Source organism: Salmo trutta, chromosome 28 (genome assembly GCF_901001165.1).
Source record: "Salmo trutta chromosome 28, fSalTru1.1, whole genome shotgun sequence".
NCBI classification, from domain to species: Eukaryota; Metazoa; Chordata; class Actinopteri; order Salmoniformes; family Salmonidae; genus Salmo; species Salmo trutta.
Genome location: NC_042984.1, coordinates 14,083,629 through 14,098,391, shown reverse-complemented (window position 1 = coordinate 14,098,391; position 14,763 = coordinate 14,083,629). Strand labels below are relative to the sequence as shown.

At 47.2% G+C, this 14,763-nt stretch overlaps 3 protein-coding genes across 4 annotated transcripts in view; 2 read left to right on the top strand and 1 right to left on the bottom strand.

Annotated features, from left to right (window-relative positions):
- LOC115165553 (arf-GAP with GTPase, ANK repeat and PH domain-containing protein 2) overlaps positions 1–2,252 on the top strand; it is a 29,276-nt gene extending 27,024 nt beyond the window's left edge. Inside the window, exons 16-17 of the mRNA XM_029718747.1 lie at positions 933–1,224; positions 1,428–2,252. Coding sequence (XP_029574607.1) covers positions 933–1,224; positions 1,428–1,559 — 424 coding nt within the window. The 3' untranslated portion in view covers positions 1,560–2,252. The remainder of the gene's footprint in view (positions 1–932; positions 1,225–1,427) is intronic.
- An 87-nt stretch (positions 2,253–2,339) lies between these two features.
- On the top strand, positions 2,340–8,271 carry LOC115166473 (zinc finger and BTB domain-containing protein 39). Its single transcript, XM_029720370.1, has 3 exons — positions 2,340–2,461; positions 2,870–4,558; positions 6,309–8,271. The coding sequence occupies exons 2-3, from the start codon at positions 2,900–2,902 to the stop codon at positions 7,221–7,223; spliced, it is 2,574 nt and encodes an 857-aa protein (XP_029576230.1). The 5' UTR covers positions 2,340–2,461; positions 2,870–2,899; the 3' UTR covers positions 7,224–8,271.
- Positions 8,272–9,396: 1,125 nt separating this feature from the next.
- LOC115165551 (G-protein coupled receptor 182) lies at positions 9,397–12,379 on the bottom strand. Of its 2 annotated transcripts, none has more exons than XM_029718746.1 (2): positions 11,779–12,379; positions 9,397–11,268 (listed from the first exon to the last, which is right to left on the bottom strand). In XM_029718746.1, exon 2 carries the CDS (start codon positions 11,263–11,265, stop codon positions 10,174–10,176), a length of 1,092 nt encoding a protein of 363 aa, XP_029574606.1. In that variant the 5' UTR covers positions 11,266–11,268; positions 11,779–12,379; the 3' UTR covers positions 9,397–10,173. The 2 variants fall into 2 exon arrangements, with proteins under 2 accessions (XP_029574606.1, XP_029574605.1); XM_029718745.1 differs by having other exon boundaries at positions 11,784–12,368.
- Between the last annotated feature and the right edge of the window lie 2,384 nt (positions 12,380–14,763).

The window sequence follows — 14,763 nt, the reverse complement described above, 5'->3', positions numbered from 1 at the left end:
AAGCTCTCAACCTGCTCCACTACAGCCCCGTCGATGAGAATGGGGGTGTGCTCGGTCCTCCTTTTCCTGTAGTCCACAATCATCTCCTTAGTCTTGGTTACGTTGAGGGATAGGTTGTTATTCTGGCACCACCCGGCCAGGTCTCTGAACTCTTCCCTATAGGCTGTTTCGTCGTTGTCGGTGATCAGGTCTACCACTGTTGTGTCATCTGCAAACTTAATGATGGTGTTGGAGTTGTGCCTGGCCACTCAGTCGTGGGTGAACAGAGAGTACAGGAGGGGACTGAGCACGCACCCCTGGGGGTCTCCTGTGTTGAGGATCAGCGTGGCAGATGTGTTGCTACCTACCCTTACCACCTGGGGTTGGCCCGTCAGGAAGTCCAGGATCCAGTTGCAGAGGGAGGTGTTTAGTCCCAGGATCCTTAGCTTAGTGATGAGCTTTGAGGGTACTATGGTGTTGAACGCTGAGCTGTAGTCAATGAATAGCATTCTCATATAGGTGTTCCTTTTGTCCAGGTGGGAAAGGGCAGTGGGGAGTGCAATAGAGATTGCATCATCTGTAAATCTGTTTGGGCGGTATGCAAATTGGAGTGGGTATAGGGTTTCTGGGATAATGTTGTTGATGTGAGCCATTACCAGCCTTTCAAAGAACTTCATGGCTACGGACCTGAGTGCTACGGGTCTGTGGCCATTTAGGCAGGTTGCCTTTGTGTTCTTTGGCACAGGGACTATGGTGGTCTGCTTGGAACATGTTAGTATTACAGACTCAATCAGGGACATGTTGAAAATGTCAGTGAAGACACCTGCCAGTTGGTCAGCACATGCCCGGAGCACACGTCCTGGAAGATACTGTATGTTGCCACAAAGATCTCTCTCTTGATCCATGAACAGTTGCCATGGTAACTCACCTGTATGTTTGTGTCTCTCTCACAGAGAGGAGAGGGAATCATGGATCCGTACAAAATACGAGCAGCGTGTGTTTGTGGCACCCCTGCCTGCTCCAATCCCCACAGGCCCAGGGGACACTGCGATGTCTGTGTGTCTGCTATCCGCGGTGACAGAGAGGGATTTGCCCAGGCTCCTACTGCTCCTGGCCCACAGCAACAAGGAGCAGATCAACACTGCCCTGGCCAACGGAGGAACACCCTCACAGCCACAGCCTCACACCGCCCTGCACGCTGCCTGTCAGCTGGGTGATGTGGTAATGACACAGCTGCTAGTCTGGGTAAGGCCCTGGTCTGGACAAATGATTTGTTGATGATGATCTTTCTCAAGCACTGGACACAATTTGTTAGCCTTTAGCCGAAGTCAAGTGGTGTCACATGAAAATAATTCATTAAATAATTCACCTATTCTCAATTATTATATTTTGGAGTAATTTTATACAGAATGTAAATTGTGAATTGTTCAATCTCTCCCTCCCTGCAGTATGGAAGTGATGTGAAGGCCATGGATCCTCAGGGCCGGACAGCCATGACCATGGCTAGAAAAACTGGGAGCAAAGAGTGTGCTGACATCCTCCTGCAACATGGTTGCCCTAACGAGGTCTCCCCCAATTGACCAACACTTGGTGTCTCCCGTAGACCTAGCACTGCCAGCCTCAGCAGTCTGGGTCATACCAATTCCAGGAAGAGGGTTTCGTATTTTTAACGGCCATGGTAGCACACAAAGGCTGGTGAAAAAAGCTTCTATGGATGTGGTTTTGAAAGTGAGGAAGGCAACAAGAATATAAAGAAAGTACTCCACAGAAAGAGAACATCAAGCAACTAAAAAAGCAATATTCATTCCATTTTTAAAGGCAAATATATTGGTGAAATTGTCAATGGTTGTCTGTTTACAAATACAAACAAATTAGAAAATATGTGGGTTAAATCTGTAATAAACTATATCTGTTTAGATTATACATTTGCCTGTTTTACAATATTGAGAAGTCATACTGACATATAATGATCGATTATAGTGATTTTGTAATATATGCTGTACTTTTATGTAATTCTGCCTGTTTGAACATCTAAGACTTGTTTGTAGACATGCAGGGTAACACTTACAATTCAACAAAATTGACTGCAATTGTTTTCTTTGATTTTCAGAGTACTTTTTCAATAGACCACAGGATTTTATCTGACTGTATACTTTCAACCATTTTCTGTTTGTTATTTGTTACAATGTATCTATTTGTCATCTATTTTTCTCACTGTTTCTATTTGAAACGTTTATGAACTGTAAGTACATTAAATAAAATATCTCCAAAAGTAAAAGTTTGTTTTTATGGCCCTCTGGCTCCTGTGTGCCACTGTCATCCAACCGCTGGGTGGCAATACTGCCAAATATTTGGCATTCAAGCAGCCTTCCAGGCATTATTTTTGTTTTACGTCATTGCTGTGCGACTGATAACGACCGATAATAAAAAAGGAATCTAGCGAAAACGTTGACTAAATGGTCGAACATACTGCCTTCTATTGGTAAAGAATATAATATCAACATGATTTATGAAAGACTTTGTCTATCCTTGTAGAAAGGTGTTTAGAGGTTTGCATTTTGTAGAGTTTGGAATTGGATCATGGCAAACGTAGAAAACTGATGTGCAGCTAGCGTTAGCTGGCTGGCTAGCTAGATAGCCTAACAAATTAGCATTCAATGAAACTTGAAGCGTAACAATGTTTCCCACGTTTATTATGTATTCGAGCTCAAATAACTACCTGTTAGTTCAATAAGTATTATCTATTTGTTTTACAAGCATGGCACTCGACAAAGCTGCACTCTCCTTAATCTCACAATCAATCAATGGCGCTTGATACTGGATTATGTTATTGCGGACTGATTTAGGCTAGACAATGACGCTGTTGGCTTCCCCTTGTCTCTTCTCCTAGTTGGGATTTGAGTAACACCGCCAGGGAGGGATGAGGATTCGGCTGCAGGGCTCAGGCCACGCCGCTGGCCTCCTCGCCGAGCTCAACCACTGCCGTCTGTCCCGCCTCTTCTGTGATGTCATCCTCCAGGTGGGGAGCCGCGCCTTTGCAGCGCACCGCGCCGTGCTCGCGTGCGCCGGAACCCACTTCCGCAGCTTGTTCTCGGTCAGGGGGACCCAGATCGGAACCTCAGGAGCCGGAGCCACGACAACGTACACTCTGGATTTTGTGTCCCCGGCCAACTTTGAAAAGGTGCTGACTTTCATCTACACCGGAGAGATTTTCACAGACCTGATAGATGTAGGAGTGCTGTATGAGCTGGCAGAGAGGCTGGGGGTGAGAGAGCTGGTGAGGGCCTGTCACGCTACCTTCCCTGACCTGCAGCAACCGGGCTCTGGCTCTGCAGACTGTGTGGTGGATGGAGACCTGGACCCTGACATGGTTGCTGCTGCAGCTGCTGCTGCTGCTGGGTCATCCGTGTGCTCGTCCTCTGCAGCGTCTTGTTCCTCCCTGTCATCATCTGCTGGTCCCTCGGCTGCTCCTACTCCAGCGGCGGCTCCCTCACCTCTCCCTCAGGGCAGCAGGGTGTCCAGGCTGGGCCGGGGTGGTGGACACACAGCCCCTCTGTCCCTGTCCCTCAAAGCAGAGGACGTCCAGTCTCACCTGGGCTATGGACAGATGGCCGAAGACAAACGGCTACAGCTGACAGGAGATCAGCAGAGTTCAGTAGACATGTCCACTGTAGCTGTGGGGGCAACACCTGGACCTCTCCTGCAGCTGAAGACTGAGGAGGTGGTGGTGGGAGACGGGGTTGGTAACGGTGAGGAGGAACAGATGGTAGTTAGTGGGAGTAGGGCTGGTTCTGTACCTCCATGTGTGTCTGACTCCTGCTCCTACCCCGACTCGTCAGCCCAGCTGGGAGGGGACATCTGTGGGGTGAGGGAGGCCCCCTCGTCCTCCTCTGGAGACCCCCTGGACAGCCTGCAGATGGGAGTGGTGGAGGCTGGGGTGGGGGGGGTGAGCTCTGACCCCGCAAGGGTCATCTTTGGGGGGGGGGGGGATGATGAAGACGATGATGACGAGAACGAGGAAGAGAGAGAGCATCTGCAGGGAGATGAAGAAGGGACTGATGGAGGAGTGGACCAGTGGAGACAGTTGGCTGGAGAGATCATCGAGTTGAGCGATGGCGAGAACTACATGGAGGAGGAAGATGAGGAGGAGGATGAAGACGAGGACTTGGTGTGTGTGGAGAACGGAGCAGCGGTCAGCGCAGGGGGTGTGAACACTGGCCAGGTGTCGTCGGTGCAGGGTATAATGGCGTGTAAAGCCTGTGGAATGGCACTGTTGGCAGACTCCGCTTCCCTGAGGGCCCACGCAGAGACCCACCTCTCTGAGACAGGGGCCTGCAGGGTGTGTGGGGCATCTTTCCCCGGGGACCGTGGCGCCAGCATCACCCACGCCCTGTCCCATGTGGTGTTCTCTTGTGACATGTGTCATCTCCAGTTCAACAGCCAGGCCAAGTTGGTACGCCACCGGCGCCAAGCTGCAGCCAGGTACACCCTCCCCAGTCAGCTCCACAACGCTACCCAGGGGCACAACGGGGAGCTGCAGTGTGCTGTCTGTAACAAAGCCCTCACCAAGGACTTTCAGGTCAGTTTGGTTTGCTCCACTTTTCCTAAGTGATTGTGTTTTGGCTAATGGCGACGGTAAAATACACTGCTCAAAAAAATAAAGGGAACACTTAAACAACACATCCTAGATCTGAATGAAAGAAATAATCTTATTAAATACTTTTTTCTTACATAGTTGAATGTGCTGACAACAAAATCACACAAAAATAATCAATGGAAATTCAATTTATCAACCCATGGAGGTCTGGATTTGGAGTCACACTCAAAATTAATGTGGAAAACCACACTACAAAAAAGTCAAAATTAGGCTCAGTAGTGTGTGTGGCCTCCACGTGCCTGTATGACCTCCCTACAACGCCTGGGCATGCTCCTGATGAGGTGGCGGATGGTCTCCTGAGGGATCTCCTCCCAGACCTGGACTAAAGCATCCGCCAACTCCTGGACAGTCTGTGGTGCAATGTGGCGTTGGTGGATGGAGCGAGACATGATGTCCCAGATGTGCTCAATTGGATTCAGGTCTGGGGAACGGGCAGGCCAGTCCATAGCATCAATGCCTTCCTCTTGCAGGAACTGCTGACACACTCCAGCCACATGTGGTCTAGCATTGTCTTGCATTAGGAGGAACCCAGGGCCAACCGCACCAGCATATGGTCTCACAAGGGGTCTGAGGATCTCATCTCGGTACCAAATGGCAGTCAGGCTACCTCTGGCGAGCACATGGAGGGCTGTGCGGCCCCCCAAAGAAATGCCACCCCACACCATGACTGACCCACCGCCAAACCGGTCATGCTGGAGGATGTTGCAGGCAGCAGAACGTTCTCCACGGCATCTCCAGACTCTGTCACGTCTGTCACGTGCTCAGTGTGAACCTGCTTTCATCTGTGAAGAGCACAGGGCGCCAGTGGCGAATTTGCCAATCTTGGTGTTCTCTGGCAAATGCCAAACGTCCTGCACGGTGTTGGGCTGTAAGCACAACCCCCACCTGTGGACGTCGGGCCCTCATACCACCCTCATGGAGTCTGTTTCTGACCGTTTGAGCAGACGCATGCACATTTGTGGCCTGCTGGAGGTCATTTTGCAGGGCTCTGGCAGTGCTTCTCCTGCTCCTCCTTGCACAAAGGTCGGAGGTAGCGGTCCTGCTGCTGGGTTGTTGCCCTCGTACGGCCTCCTCCACGTCTCCTGATGTACTGGCCCGTCTCCTGGTAGCGCCTCCATGCTCTGGACACTATGCTGACAGACACAGCAAACCTTCTTGCCACAGCTCACATTGATGTGCCATCCTGGATGAGCTGCACTACCTGAGCCACTTGTGTGGGTTGTAGACTCCGTCTCATGCTACCACTAGAGTGAAAGCACCGCCAGCATTCAAAAGTGACCAAAACATCAGCCAGGAAGCATAGGAACTGAGAAGTATTCTGTGGTCCCCACCTGCAGAACCACTCCTTTATTGGGGGTGTCTTGCTAATTGCCTATAATTTCCAACTGTTGTCTATTCCATTTGCACAACAGCATGTGAAATTTATTGTCAATCAGTGTTGCTTCCTAAGTGGACAGTTTGATTTCACAGAAGTGTGATTGACTTGGAGTTACATTGTGTTGTTTAAGTGTTCCCTTTATTTTTTTGAGCAGTGTATATAGATTGACATAGCTCAATCAAATTCATTGAACTCGAGCACACCTATTGGCATTGAAGTGGCTAAGACATCTAAAGACATCTGTCTGTTATCCCTCGTTGTATTGTTGACATACTGTCTCTCTCCTTCCCCCAGGTCATCAGGGATCACCTGCTGAGTCACGTGTCTATCCAGTCACTGAGCTGTGGTGTGTGCCAGCTGCCCCAGCCCTCCCTGTGTGCCCTGCTGTGGCACGCCCTCACCCACCTCTCCCTGCCAGTCTACTCCTGCCCGCTCTGCGCCTGTGGCTTCCCAGATCGCCCTCTGCTGGACAGACACATGTTCCTGCATGCAGAGGAGGCTGCCACTGACAGAGAGGCCATGAGGGCTCATAAAGCAGCCGGACCAGAGGGAGAGGAGGAGCTGCGTTGCTTCTTATGTCCACAGATCTTCCGCTCCGCCTCAGCCTTCCAGTACCACCTGAGCTTTCACACCAACGAGGCCCAGGGCAGCCAGGGGTGGGCAGGGAAACGAAAGGCTGACCAGATAGAGTACCCTTCCTCCTGCTCCTCCTCCTCCCCTTTGGAGGCAGGCAGCCTGGGGAAGCTGGGCAACATGGACTTCGGCCTGGGCTCCTTCAGCCTCTCAGACAAGCTGCTCCAGGGGGCCGTGGCGGCTGGCTTTCCCACAGGCCTCCTGTCCAATGGAAACTCTATGGGTGGCACCATCCCCCGGGAGAAATGGTACCGCTGTCGCTTCTGTGGCAAACGCTTTGCCCACTCAGGCGAGTTCACCTACCACCTGCGCATCCACACTGGGGAGAAGCCGTACCAGTGCAAGGTGTGCCTGAGGTTCTTCCGAGGGCGCTCCACCATGATCTGCCACCTGAAGACCCACGCCGGGGCGCTCATGTACCGTTGCACCATTTGCGGCCTCTACTTTTCCACGCTCAAGCTGGTGTCTTCCCACATGGACGTCCACAAAGACCACCTGCCTCCAGACTTCAACATAGAGCAGACCTTCATGTACAATGACCACTCCAAAGAACCCCTCCCCGCCCTGGACACCTGATCAGCTACTCCTCTGGTGTCTGTCTTTTACTTCCTTTTCTTCCCCCCCGTCTCTTTGTCTGCCTGTCTCTCGCCCCTTCTCTCCCTCTCTTTTCCACTCGCTTTCAATACCTCTTTCTGGTTGTGGACCATATCTATAGCCGTGTAGAATGTATTTCACTTGTTTTATGTCTGTATTTCAGATGGTATTATGGATCGAAGAGACCTGTTTTGTAGCATAGTGTAGCAGGAAAGGTCATCTTTCTTGGAAGAAGCTTAGCCACTTGGTGGCAGTATATCTATTGTGGTCTATGGAAGGAAGGATGTGCTACTGTTTACTGACTGTTTTCAATGCAAGTCCATTGGCTTTTCCTAAATTGCAGTCAAACTTTGTCTTAAGTGTCTTATTACTCAGTTTTACTAAAAATGAATAACATTTTTCTATCACTGTAAGCATTTTGTCAGTTACACGTTCATCCATTTTTATATCAAACACGTGACAGACCATTCATGTGTCTGAGTGAAACAATATTTGCCACGCTGCACCAAGCATATGTACCCATTAACATGGGTTAAGTGTACCTAACCAGTCATACTTTGTAACTGAAGAATGGGAGGATGAATGAGGCCTTGCTGTATCTGTTCCCTAGGAAACCATTTAGGTACATCTTCCTCAAAGCATTTGTTATGTAGTGATAGACTATAATGCAGACATTATATAGTAGTTCATATGTGTTACTGATCAGATGGTATTAATGGTAGTTTCCAACCAGAGTGCCATTTAGTCACGCAAGAGGTTTAAAATTCACAGGAAGTCATGTCTGCCTTGTCTCAGCATTTCAAAGGCACTGCGTTATTAGTATTGTGTTTTGTAGACTTGTGGTCCTTCAAGTGCTCACTTTGGGTATGATGGCATTTAAAACAACTATTTGGTGTCTCACCTCATCAGTCGGATTAAACTATTTATTATATTTATTATTTTATGTACCTTTTTTTTTTAATGAGAACTATGAACGTTGGCCTTTATATCTCGTTTCTAGTTCTGGAAAGAATAAAGTAAATATAACAAATGTTGATCTCACTGTCTAGTTACTTTTCGACCTAACCCTAATGCTTCATTTTTTCTTCATTGTATTTGATCTGTTATGTTCGCTGCCACAGAATACTACATTCATCATTACATTTTAATGATGCATATATGCACAATTTGCGTGTTTATCTAGATCCTGCTTTAGGGATTGGTGACCTTTGAACCTGTAAAGCTGTTCTGTTCTTGGTATGCTGCTTCCTCCCATTGTGCTGTATGTGAAGTGAAACCTAAGCCTTTTCTCCCTCTTATTACCATGTCAACATCGTTAAACCAACATAAAATTCCTTCCGGACTTCCCAGTGAAAGCAAACTTAGGACAGTATTAAACAAAAAAATGAGGACTGATTTTGTACAATCAGACCTGTGTTGAAATAATACTTTATTACTTTCAAAGACATTTGGAAGTATTTAGATATTTATTTGAAAAGACAAGTAGTTGAATATTGGAATGTATTTGGAAATACTCTAACATGCATTTAATAACCCATGCATTTGAAAATAAGTACTTAAATACTTTAAAATAGTAGGCTATTTATAGGAAATGTAAACGCTTTCAATATAAGTAGTTGATTCGGGACAGATTTGAAAATACTCAAACAGAAAATAAGTATTTAAATAACTAATCAAATATATTTTTTTACCCAGGTCTGCATAAAATAAAAGTTAACATTTAAGAGATGTTTTCCAGATACACATTAAACCTAGTCCTGGACTGAAAAGCTAATTTAATGGAGAATATCCATTGAAAGTGCTATTTAGTCCAGGACTATGCTTAATCTCTGTCTGGGAAACCAGCCCATAAAAAATGTGAAGATGTTGCATTGTTACACACCAGATAAGATAGGTGCAGTGAAATGTGTTGTTTTAAAGGGTCAGTCATATTAGTAAGGTACCCATAGAAAATTAGGGTTAAGTGGCTTGCTCAAGGGCACGTTGACAGTTATTTTCACCTTGTTGGCTCAGGTATTCGAACCAGCAACCTTTTGGTTACTGGCTCAACACTGTAGGCTACCTGCCTCCTACGTGAGCTATTCATAGTCTTGCCTTTATTTTTCCCTATTGTAAATAATCAAAAGGGAAGTTGATTTTTATATTAACACAATCATTCTGTTTGAAATCCTTTTATTCAACATCATTCAGCTTTTAACACATTTACAAATTCAGCAGAAAAACAGGTACTGTGGAAATTAAGATTTGTTTATATGTTTGTGTAATCAAAATGTTTTACATTTAGCAGTTGCATTTCAATTTTACAAGTTGTTTATACTCAGTAGTTATAAGAATCAATCTTATCCATGTTACACAGAGGAAAATGTTTATTTGCGTGGAAGCTTCTCTTCACCCTGCGATGTAATGACTAATTCTGTCCTCCAGAAGTTCCTAGATATTGGTGCCACAAGTTCTTGTGGAAGTTCAAAGAAAAAAATCTGAAAGCATTTCCTTCCTTCCTCTGTTTACAACATTGATGTGCTGAATGAGAAAAAACGGGAGACAGATGAGAGGGACAGAGAGCCCATAATTTACATGACTATTTCTTAGTGACCAAGGCTGAATCCTGATTCTCCATAAATGTGTACTTGCACACTGCTGGTCATGTTTTCTTTTGTTTTATAATGTAAGAAACTCCCTTCAGCCAATGCTTACACCAATCAAATACTTTGAAATGAAAGTGTGCAAGTGTACACTTCGGGAGAAGGGTGGACAATCTGGACCCAAGAGAGTCAGACTAAGAAACCTTGTCTTGTGGCATGTCTTTTAGCCTGTGAAGGCAGCACACGCTTCAGTAACAGCTCTCAAGTGCTTTTTTCCCCCCTTTCCTCCATTGTCCTTCAGTGATGATAGCTAGTTAAATCTCAATGTGACACTGTGGTGCTTCCTTTTTCTACAACCCAGCAACATCAGAGTGACTGGTGCTCATGTTGCTAAGCTTGCGTTCCTTCTTCCTAGTGTCTGGTCCTCCTGCGTTGGGTGCAGTTTCTAGGGGATTCGACCCTCCTGGACCCTCCCTGGGTGCATAGTGGACCACAGCGTTGATCAGGTTGGAACGGAAGCTCTTGCTGAGGAAGTTGTAAAGGACAGGGTTGGCGATGCAGTGGAAAAGCGACAGGCCCTCAACCACACTGTAGGAGTTGTAGAGCACCTCCACTGTGTTGCAGCTGAACACGTGAGGGTCCAGATCATCCACCATCATCAGGAACAAGACGATGTGGTACGGCAGCCAGCAGAGGACAAACACCAGGGAGTACACATGCACCAGCCAGACATCCCGTTTTCCCTGCACGTCTGGAGCGGAGCGCACCGCTCGTGCTATCAAGATGTTACAGGTGATGATGATGGAGGCCGGGCCAAGGAACTGGAAGATGAGACAGAGGAAGGAGACGGAGACGAACCACTCAGTGTAGTTGTTCTCTGGCAGCATGTAGCAGCCCGGCTCGTCCCACTCCAGCAGGTCCATGTGGACGTTCTCCAGCAGAGCCAGGAACAGGGAGAGGAGCCAGAGACCACCGCAGAGTAGCCAGCGGCGACGTCTGGCCACGGGGAAGCAGGCGGGAGACGAGGGCCTGGACAGGGACAGGTAGCGCTCCAGGGTCATGAAGGCCAGGAAGAAGGAGCTGCTATAGAAGTTGATCACGTAGATGAGGTGGGTGACTTTACATAGGAAGCGGCCCCACAGCCACACCTTGTCCATGGTGACCTCCAGCATGTAGAAGGGCAACATCAGAACCACCATCAGGTCCGACAAGCTCACATTAATGACGCAGAACAAGACACCGTTGGCCGAGTGGCGCCGGCGCCAATTGACCCAGACCACAAGGGTGTTTTCAGCCAGCCCCACCATGAACAGCAGCAGGTAGAGCAGGAACAAAGCGATCCGCTGATAGTCCTTATCCAGGTTGAGGGTGCACTCGTAGACGAACCAGGGCGTGCCATTGAAGAAATTTAACGAGGAGTTGTGTATGTCAAATTCGTTCATTGTCTATTGAAAGCAGAGGAAATTGTTAGCCGTGTTAGGAGTTTAGAATTGGGATAATCAGATTAAAGTCAGACATAATGTAAACAGTGGAGGACATGCAGTAGTGAAACATGCATTTCTGGCTGGTTTTGAGCTGCAAAATGAAATGTGAGGAGCATTTCACACCAGAGAATTGTCATAAAGAATATATATATATATATATATATATATATTTTTTTTTTAATCTACCTGAGACAAAGTCAGACACTATGGCATGTGTATACTAGCTCATTTGAGATAATCATAATTTGCTGTTCTCCCCCCAGTTTTCCTCTTTACTTATCATAATAATATAGCCAAAAAATGCATGAATAAATGACTTTGTGGAGATCGTAATGAGATAATTAAATATGAATATTCACAAATTAAGTTTTTCATTTTTCACTCTTAGAGTCTATCAAGTCTAAACTCAAATCATTGAAAATTCTACTAGAGGTGAAGAACAGCAGGAAGCCATACTGTTGTGATACATACAGTACCTTGATGTGCTGTGGCGAGGAGAACCTGGTGATAGATGATGAGTGGTTAGGAAAGGTCCCTCAGGGCAGGGGGTTCTGGTGGTCTGCCTGCCTGGGGAGTTAGCTGAGGCTTGGAGGAGCGAGGAGGCTGGACTGGCTCTGGGGTCCTGGAGAATCTGTGCTTAGTTCAGGCTGACTGGACTGACAGACAAAGCCCTCTCCTCCCCCGTCCTGTCTTCTCAGTGCCAGAGTTGACAGGACATCCTAAGAAGGGGGGTGGGGGTTGGTAGTGTGGAGAAGAACAGGAAAGCCTTGATGGCTGTGGAGCTGCCAGGGGGGAAATACTGGCCCATTCCCGATTTAGTGGAGTACTTTTAATTGCCTTGTTTAAAACTAATGCACTCTATAGGTGCCATTTGAGAAGCTGTTATGGGGTCAGTGTGACTGGGTGGAACAGGGAAAGCAGCCTACCTAGAATCTCTACCTTTACCTCCATAACAGCTGCAAACTTAGCATTGTTGCTTAGTACATCACACATATTGTATGCTCCTCTATCAACCCTTTATGATATTTCCTTCACATATAAAGTAAGTGGTAAATACAGTGCATTTGGAAAGTATTCAGACCCCTTGCCTTTTTCCACATTTTGTTAAATCAAAAATGGATTAAATGTTTTTCTTATCAATCTACACACAATAGCCCATAATGATGAAGCGGAAACAGATTTGCAAATGTATTAAATATAAAAAACGAATACCTTATTCACATAAGTATTCAGACCACTTGCTATGAGACTCAAAATTGAGCTCAGGTGCATCCTGTTTCCATTGATCATCCTTGAGATGTTTCTACAACTTGATTGGAGTCCACCTGTGGTAACATGATTTGGAAAGGCACACAACTGTCTATATAACGTCCCACAGTTGACAGTGCATGTCAGAGCAAAAACCAAGCCATGAGGTCGAAGGAATTATCCAAAGAGCTCCGTGACAGGATTGTGTCGAGGCACAGATCTGGGGAATGGTACCAAAATAATTCTGCAGCATTGAAGGTTGCCAAGAACACAGTGGTCCCCATCATTCTTAAATGGAAGAAGTTTGGAACCACCAAGACCCTTCCTAGAGCCGACCGTAGACTAGTCAACAGAGGAAAGTACAGAGAGATACTTGATCCAGACGCTTATAAGAAATCCTGCTATGTCCTCAAACAAAACATCAAACAGGCAAAGCGTCAATACAGTACTAAGATTGAATCCTACTACACCGGCTCTGACGCTCGTCAACTATTACGGACTACAAAAAGAAACAAAGCCGCGAGCTGCCCAATGACGCAGACCTACCAAATAAGCTAAATGCCTTTTATGCTCACTTCAAGACAAGCAACACTGAAGCGTGCATGAGAGCAGAAGCAGTTCCAGACTGTGATCACGCTCTCCGTAGCCGAAGTGAGCAAGACCTTTAAACAGTTCACCATTCACAAGGCCGCAGGGCCAGACGGATTACCAAGACGTGTACTCACTTCCCTGACATTTTCAATCTCTCCCTTACCAAGTCTGTAATACCTACATGTTTCAAGCAGACGGGGGGAGGCAGGTAGCCTAGTGGTTAGGGCGTTGGACTAGTAACCGAAAGGTTGCAAGATTGAATCCCGAGCTGACAAGGTAAAAATCTGTCGTTCTGCCCCTGAACAAGGCAGTTAACCCACTGTTCCTAGGCTGTCATTGAAATTAAGAATTTGTTCTTAACTGACTTGCCTAGTTAAATAAAGGTAAAATAAAAATAGACCACCATAATCACTGTGACCAAGAAAGCGAAGGTAACCTGCCTAAATGACCACAGAACCGTAGCACTCACGCCGGTAGCCATGAAGTGCTTTGAAAGGCTGGTCATGGGTCACAACACAATCATCCCGGAAAACCTAGACCCGCTCCAATTCGCATACAGCCCTAACAGATCCGCAGATGACGCAATCTCAAATCCCACTCCACACTGCCCTTTCCCACCTGGACAAAAGGAACACCTATGTGAGAATGCTGATCCTTGACTACAGCTCAGTGTTCAACACAATAGTGGCCACAAAGCTCATCACTGAGCTAAGGACCCTGGGACTAAACACCTTCCTCTGCAACTGGATCCTGAACTTCCTGACGGCCGCACCCAGGTGGTAAGGGTAAGCAACAACACATCTGCCACGGTGATCCTCAACACGGGGGCCCCTCAGGGGTGTGTGCTTAGTCCTCTCCTGTACTCCCTGTTCACCCCACGACTGTGTGGCCAAGCACACCATCATTAAGTTTGCTGACGACAACAGTTGTAGGCCTGATCACTGACAATGAGACAGCCTATAGGGAGGAGATCAGAGACCTGGCAGTGTGGTGCCATGACAACAACCTCTCTCAACGTGAGCAAAACCAAAGGAGCTGATCATGGACTACAGGAAAGGGAGGGCCAAACAGGACCCCATTAACATCTACGGGTCTGTAGTAGAGCGTGTCAAGAGCTTCAAGTTCCTTGGTGTCCACATCACCAACAAACTATCATGGTCCAAACACACCAAGACAGTCGTGAAGAGGACACAACACCTTTTACCCCTCTGGAGACAAAAGACTTGTCATGGGTCCCCAGATTCTCAAAAAGTTCTACAGCTGCACCATCGAGACCATCCTGACCGGTTGCATCACCGCCTGGTATGGCAACTGCTCGGCATCCGACCGTAAGGCGCTACAGAGGGTAGTGCGTACTGCCCAGTACATCACTGGGGCCAAGCTTCCTACCATCCAGGACCTATATACTAGGCAGTTTCAGAGGAAGGCCCAAAACAATGTCAAAGACTCCAGTCACCCAACTTGATTTAATGAAAACCTGCTCCAGAGTGCTCAGGACTTCAGACTGGGGCGAAGGTTGACCTTCCAACAGGACAACAACCCCACACAGCCAAGGCAACGCAGGAGTGGCTTCGGGACAAGTCTCTGGATGTCCTTGAGTGGCCCAGCCAGAGCCCG

Coding starts and splice junctions, on each gene's coding strand:
- LOC115166473 (XM_029720370.1), top strand. CDS start 2,900: ATGAGGATTCGGCTGCAGGGCTCAGGCCACGCCGCTGGCCTCCTCGCC. Junction 4,559..6,308: donor CCCTCACCAAGGACTTTCAG/GTCAGTTTGGTT, acceptor TCCTTCCCCCAG/GTCATCAGGGATCACCTGCT.
- LOC115165551 (XM_029718746.1), bottom strand. CDS start 11,265: ATGAACGAATTTGACATACACAACTCCTCGTTAAATTTCTTCAATGGC.